Below are 7,500 nucleotides of genomic sequence, written 5' to 3' on the forward strand. Positions count from 1 at the left end.
GCTCCTCTAACCTTCAGGCCCACCTTGGAACCAACTCTCAGGTCTGGGGTGGACAGGTTGTTCTGGAGACCACAGAACTCACACTGCCACACCTTGAGAGAGAGAGACAGAGAGAGAGAGACAGAGAGAGAGAGACAGAGAGAGAGAGAGAGAGAGAGAGAGAGAGAGAGAGAGAGAGAGAGAGAGAGAGAGAGAGAGAGAGAGAGAGAGAGAGAGAGAGAGAGAGAGAGAGAGAGAGAGAGAGAGAGAGAGAGAGAGAGAGAGAGAGAGAGAGAGAGAGAGAGAGAGAGAGAGAGAGAGAGAGAGAGAGAGAGAGAGAGAGAGAGAGAGAGAGAGAGAGAGAGAGAGAGACAGAGAGAGAGAGAGAGAGAGAGAGACAGACAGACAGAGAGAGAGACAGACAGACAGACAGAGAGACAGACAGACAGACAGACAGACAGACAGACAGACAGACAGACAGACAGACAGACAGACAGAGAGAGAGAGAGAGAGAGAGAGAGAGAGAGAGAGAGAGAGAGAGAGAGAGAGAGAGAGAGAGAGAGAGACAGAGAGAGAGAGAGACAGACAGAGAGAGAGAGAGAGAGACAGACAGAGAGAGAGAGAGAGAGACAGACAGAGAGAGAGAGAGAGAGATACAGCAGCAAGAAAGTAAAGGTCAACCAGTGAAGAACAAACACCATTGTAAATACAACCCATATTTATGCTTTTGTACTTTAACCATTTGTACATTGTTACAACACTGTATATATACATAATATGACATTTGTAATGTCGTTATTATTTTTGAACTTCTGTGAGTGTAATGTTTACTGTTCATTTTTATTGTTTATTTCACTTTTGTATATTATCCTCCTCACTTGCTTGGGCAATGTTACCGGTTCCGGTTGGAGCGAGTGGTTGCATCTGCACGTCGCTCCAACGGGTAGTATAACTTTTTCATTATATTTCATTATATCACAACGGTTTGATTTGTCTTATCTTAGCAATTTCTTCTCAGCTAGCTACATAGCCGTCTTTGTATCAAAGATAATTGCGTAATTATCGTATTTCGCCGTCCTAACGTAGTCTTCACTAGCCAGCTAGCTAACGTCCACTGATTAGCTGCACTGGAGAAACTATTACACTCAACTGAACGACTTGATTAGTTTAGTGTTAGCTAGCTACATAGCTGTCTTTGCTGTCTTCGTATCATCGTATCCAAGATAATTGTGTTGTTTAGGTTTAGAGTGTGTAGTCTTAGAGTGATTATCTTAATTTACCGAGGTTAGCTAGCCAGCTATTTGTCGTCCTTAACGTAGGTGACTCTGCTAGCTAGCCAACGCTAGCCAACGTCTTCTGTATAGAACTCAACTACCCGGTCGCATTCACAGGTAGTATCACATTTTCACTTCATTTCATTACAGTACAACGGTTTGATTTGTTTGATCGTAGCTAGCTACTTAGCTAGCTACATAGCCGTCTTTGTATCAAAGATAATTGTGTAGTCTAGAGCGATTTTCTAGGTTCGCTAGCCATCTATTGTCGTTCTTTTAACACAACGTAACGTAAACAACACTGCTAGCTAGCCTGCTAGCCCCGAATAGCAACACTGCAGAAACTATTACACTCAACGGAACGACTTGATTAGTGTAGTGTCAACAACGCACCCACTGCCAGCTGGCCTACTTCAGCAGTACTGTATCATTTTAATCATTTTAGTCAATAAGATTCTTGCTACGTAGCTTAACTTTCTGAACATTCGAGACGTGTAGTCCACTTGTCATTCCAATCTCCTTTGCATTAGCGTAGCCTCTTCTGTAGCCTGTCAACTATGTGTCTGTTTATCCCTGTTCTCTCCTCTCTGCACAGACCATACAAACGCTCCTCACCGCGTGGCCGCGGCCACCCTACTCTGGTGGTCCCAGCGCGCACGACCCACGTGGAGTTCCAGGTCTCCGGTAGCCTCTGGAACTGCCAATCTGCGGTCAACAAGGCAGAGTTCATCTCAGCCTATGCCTCCCTCCAGTCCCTCGACTTCTTGGCACTGACGGAAACATGGATCACCACAGACAACACTGCTACTCCTACTGCTCTCTCTTCGTCCGCCCACGTGTTCTCGCACACCCCGAGAGCGTCTGGTCAGCGGGGTGGTGGCACCGGGATCCTCATCTCTCCCAAGTGGTCATTCTCTCTTTCTCCCCTTACCCATCTGTCTATCGCCTCCTTTGAATTCCATGCTGTCACAGTTACTAGCCCTTTCAAGCTTAACATCCTTATCATTTATCGCCCTCCAGGTTCCCTCGGAGAGTTCATCAATGAGCTTGATGCCTTGATAAGCTCCTTTCCTGAGGACGGCTCACCTCTCACAGTTCTGGGCGACTTTAACCTCCCCACGTCTACCTTTGACTCTTTCCTCTCTGCCTCCTTCTTTCCACTCCTCTCCTCTTTTGACCTCACCCTCTCACCTTCCCCCCTACTCACAAGGCAGGCAATACGCTCGACCTCATCTTTACTAGATGCTGTTCTTCCACTAACCTCATTGCAACTCCCCTCCAAGTCTCCGACCACTGCCTTGTATCCTTTTCCCTCTCGCTCTCATCCAACACCTCCCACACTGCCCCTACTCGGATGGTATCGCGCCGTCCCAACCTTCGCTCTCTCTCCCCCGCTACTCTCTCCTCTTCCATCCTATCATCTCTTCCCTCCGCTCAAACCTTCTCCCACCTATCTCCTGATTCTGCCTCCTCAACCCTCCTCTCCTCCCTCTCTGCATCCCTTGACTCTCTATGTCCCCTATCCTCCAGGCCGGCTCGGTCCTCCCCTCCCGCTCCGTGGCTCGATGACTCATTGCGAGCTCACAGAACAGGGCTCCGGGCAGCCGAGCGGAAATGGAGGAAAACTCGCCTCCCTGCGGACCTGGCATCCTTTCACTCCCTCCTCTCTACATTTTCCTCCTCTGTCTCTGCTGCTAAAGCCACTTTCTACCACGCTAAATTCCAAGCATCTGCCTCTAACCCTAGGAAGCTCTTTGCCACCTTCTCCTCCCTCCTGAATCCTCCGCCCCCCCCCCTCCTCCCTCTCTGCAGATGACTTCGTCAACCATTTTGAAAAGAAGGTCGACGACATCCGATCCTCGTTTGCTAAGTCAAACGACACCGCTGGTTCTGCTCACACTGCCCTACCCTGTGCTCTGACCTCTTTCTCCCCTCTCTCTCCAGATGAAATCTCGCGTCTTGTGACGGCCGGCCGCCCAACAACCTGCCCGCTTGACCCTATCCCCTCCTCTCTTCTCCAGACCATTTCCGGAGACCTTCTCCCTTACCTCACCTCGCTCATCAACTCATCCCTGACCGCTGGCTACGTCCCTTCCGTCTTCAAGAGAGCGAGAGTTGCACCCCTTCTGAAAAAACCTACACTCGATCCCTCCGATGTCAACAATTACAGACCAGTATCCCTTCTTTCTTTTCTCTCCAAAACTCTTGAACGTGCCGTCCTTGGCCAGCTCTCCCGCTATCTCTCTCTGAATGACCTTCTTGATCCAAATCAGTCAGGTTTCAAGACTAGTCATTCAACTGAGACTGCTCTCCTCTGTATCACGGAGGCGCTCCGCACTGCTAAAGCTAACTCTCTCTCCTCTGCTCTCATCCTTCTAGATCTATCGGCTGCCTTCGATACTGTGAACCATCAGATCCTCCTCTCCACCCTCTCCGAGTTGGGCATCTCCCGGCGCGGCCCACGCTTGGATTGCGTCCTACCTGACAGGTCGCTCCTACCAGGTGGCGTGGCGAGAATCTGTCTCCTCACCACGCGCTCTCACCACTGGTGTCCCCCAGGGCTCTGTTCTTGGCCCTCTCCTATTCTCGCTATACACCAAGTCACTTGGCTCTGTCATAACCTCACATGGTCTCTCTTATCATTGCTATGCAGACGACACACAATTAATCTTCTCCTTTCCCCCTTCTGATGACCAGGTGGCGAATCGCATCTCTGCATGTCTGGCAGACATATCAGTGTGGATGACGGATCACCACCTCAAGCTGAACCTCGGCAAGACGGAGCTGCTCTTCCTCCCGGGGAAGGACTGCCCGTTCCATGATCTCGCCATCACGGTTGACAACTCCATTGTGTCCTCCTCCCAGAGCGCCAAGAACCTTGGCGTGATCCTGGACAACACCCTGTCGTTCTCAACCAACATCAAGGCGGTGGCCCGTTCCTGTAGGTTCATGCTCTACAACATCCGCAGAGTACGACCCTGCCTCACACAGGAAGCGGCGCAGGTCCTAATCCAGGCACTTGTCATCTCCCGTCTGGATTACTGCAACTCGCTGTTGGCTGGGCTCCCTGCCTGTGCCATTAAACCCCTTCAACTCATCCAGAACGCCGCAGCCCGTCTGGTGTTCAACCTTCCCAAGTTCTCTCACGTCACCCCGCTCCTCCGTTCTCTCCACTGGCTTCCAGTTGAAGCTCGCATCCGCTACAAGACCATGGTGCTTGCCTACGGAGCTGTGAGGGGAACGGCACCTCAGTACCTCCAGGCTCTGATCAGGCCCTACACCCAAACAAGGGCACTGCGTTCATCCACCTCTGGCCTGCTCGCCTCCCTACCACTGAGGAAGTACAGCTCCCGCTCAGCCCAGTCAAAACTGTTCGCTGCCCTGGCCCCCCAATGGTGGAACAAACTCCCTCACGACGCCAGGACAGTGGAGTCAATCACCACCTTCCGGAGACACCTGAAACCCCACCTCTTTAAGGAATACCTAGGATAGGATAAGTAATCCCTCTCACCCCACCCCCCCTAAGTTTTAGATGCACTATTGTTAAGTGACTGTCCCACTGGATGTCATAAGGTGAATGCACCAATTTGTAAGTCGCTCTGGATAAGAGCGTCTGCTAAATGACTTAAATGTAATGTAAATGTTATCACATATTTCCCATGCCAATAAAGCCCCTTGAATTTAATTGAGAGAGAGAGACCGTGTGTGAGAGACAGAGAGAGAGACAGTGTGTGAGAGAGACAGTGTGTGAGAGAGAGAGAGAGAGAGAGAGAGAGAGAGAGAGAGAGAGAGAGAGAGAGAGAGAGAGAGAGAGAGAGAGAGAGAGAGAGGACAGAGAGAGAGGACAGAGAGAGAGAGATGGAAGAGAGAAGAGAGAGACAGAAAGAAAGAGAGAGAGAGAGAGAGAGAGACAGTGAGAGAGAGAGAGAGAGAGAGAGAGAGAGAGAGAGAGAGAGAGAGAGAGAGAGAGAGAGAGAGATGGAAAGAAAGAGAGAGTCAAGAGTGTCACGGCAGTGTCCTGTGTGTTATGTACAGAGCTCAGGGAGGACAGGGCAGCACTACATCTCCCACAATGCTTCACTGGACTCTGAGTGCTCTGGATGCCAGATGCTGTGGAGTGGAGGGAGAGATAGTTATTTGTGTGTGTGTGTGTGTGTGTGTGTGTGTGTGTGTGTGTGTGTGTGTGTGTGTGTGTGTGTGTGTGTGTGTGTGTGTGTGTGTGTGTGTGTGTGTGTGTGTGTGTGTGTGTGTGTGTGTGTGTGTGTGTGTGTGTGTGTGTGTGTGTACCTCTACTCATGTCTACCAGGCGTCCAACACTGAGAGAGACAACGTTAACGTTAGCCTTCAATCTTATGCTCTGCTCTCCTTGGCCCTCCAAACCTGAGGACACACACACACACACACACACACACACACACACACACACACACACACACACACACACACACACACACACACACACACACACACACACACACACACACACACACACAGTCTTGTTTATCTAATCTTGTGGGGACACACAAGTCAGTCCCATTCAAAATCCTAACCCCTAACGCCTGACATTAACATTAACCCCAAAACCAAACCCTAACCCAACCCTAGCCCCAAACCCTAACCCAACCCTAGCCCCAAACCCTAACCCAACCCTAGCCCCAAACCCTAACCCAACCCTCGACCCAAACCCTAACCATGGCCCTAAACCCAAACCCTAACCCAACCCTAGCCCCAAACCCTAACCCAACCCTTGCCCCCAACCCTAGCCCCAAACCCTAACCCAACCCTAGCCCCAAAACCTAGCCCCAAACCCTAACTCAACCCTAACCCAACCCAACCCTAGCTCCAAACCCTAACACTAACCCTAACCCAACCCAACCCTAGCTCCAAACCCTAACACTAACCCTAACCCAACCCTAGCCCCATACCCTAGACCCAAACCCTAACCCAACCCTAGCTCCAAACCCTAACACTAACCCTAACCCAACCCTAGCCCCATACCCTAGACCCAAACCCTAACCCAACCCTAGCCCCAAACCCTAACCCCTAACCCAAACCTAGCCCCAAACCTTATCCCCAAACCCTAACCCAACCCTAGCCCCAGACCCTAACCCAACCCTATCCCCAAACCCTAGCCCCAAACCCTAACCCAATCCTAGCCCCAAACCCTAACCCTAGCCCCAAACCCTAACCCAGCCCTAGCCCCAAACCCTAACCCAACCCTAACCCAACCCTATCCCCAAACCCAACCCTAACCCAACCCTAGCCCCAAACCCTAACCCAACCCTAGCACCTAACCCTATCCCCAAACCCTAACCCAACCCTAGCCCCCAACTCTAGCTCCAAACCCTAACCCCAACCCTAGCCCCAAACCCTAACCCTAGCCCCAAACCCTAACCCTAGCTCCAAACCCTAACCCAACCCTAGCCCCTAACCCTAGCCCCAAACTCTAACCCAACCCTAGCCCCTAACCCTAGCCCCAAACCCTAACTCAACCCTAACCCCAACCCTAGTCCTAAACCCTAACCCAACCCTAGCCCCAAACCCTAACCCAACCCTAGCCCCAAACCCTAACACTAACCCTAACCCAACCCTAACCCCATACCCTAGCCCCAAACCCTAACCCAACCCTAGCCCCAAACCCTAACCCCTAACCCAAACCTAGCCCCAAACCCTAGCCCAAACCCTAACCCAACCCTAACCCCAAACCCTAATCCAACCCTAGCCCCAAACCCTAACCCCAAACCCTAACCCAACCCTAGCCCCAGACCCTAACCCAACCCTAGCCCCAGACCCTAACCCAACCCTAGCCCCAAACCCTAACCCAACCCTAACCCAAACCTAACCCCAAACCATAACCCAACCCTAGCCCCAAACCCTAACCCAACCCTATCCCCAAACCCTAGCCCCAAACCCTAACCCAATCCTAGCCCCAAACCCTAACCCTAGCCCCAAACCCTAACCCAGCCCTAGCCCCAAACCCAACCCTAACCCAACCCTAGCCCCAAACCCTAACCCAACCCTAGCACATAACCCTATCCCCAAACCCTAACCCAACCCTAGCCCCTAACCCTAGCCCCAAACCCTAACCCAACCCTAGCCCCCAACTCTAGCCCCAAACCCTAACCCAACCCTAGCCCCTAACCCTAGCCCCAAACCCTAACCCAACCCTAGCCCCCAACTCTAGCCCCAAACCCTAACCCCAACCCTAGCCCCAAACCCTAGCCCCAAACCCTAACCCTAGCTCCAA

General features: G+C 51.6%; 1 protein-coding gene across 1 annotated transcript in view; it reads right to left on the reverse strand.

The window, feature by feature from the left end:
- Positions 1-7,500, reverse strand: part of LOC124008860 (circularly permutated Ras protein 1-like) — a 53,813-nt gene that overhangs the window by 39,962 nt on the left and 6,351 nt on the right. The window contains exons 4-6 of the mRNA XM_046320442.1: positions 5,541-5,633; positions 5,263-5,363; positions 3-92 (exon numbers count right to left, since the gene is read on the reverse strand). Of these exons, the coding sequence (XP_046176398.1) occupies positions 3-92; positions 5,263-5,363; positions 5,541-5,633 (284 nt within the window). The remainder of the gene's footprint in view (positions 1-2; positions 93-5,262; positions 5,364-5,540; positions 5,634-7,500) is intronic.

Source organism: Oncorhynchus gorbuscha, linkage group LG21 (assembly GCF_021184085.1).
Source record: "Oncorhynchus gorbuscha isolate QuinsamMale2020 ecotype Even-year linkage group LG21, OgorEven_v1.0, whole genome shotgun sequence".
Lineage (NCBI taxonomy): Eukaryota > Metazoa > Chordata > Actinopteri > Salmoniformes > Salmonidae > Oncorhynchus > Oncorhynchus gorbuscha.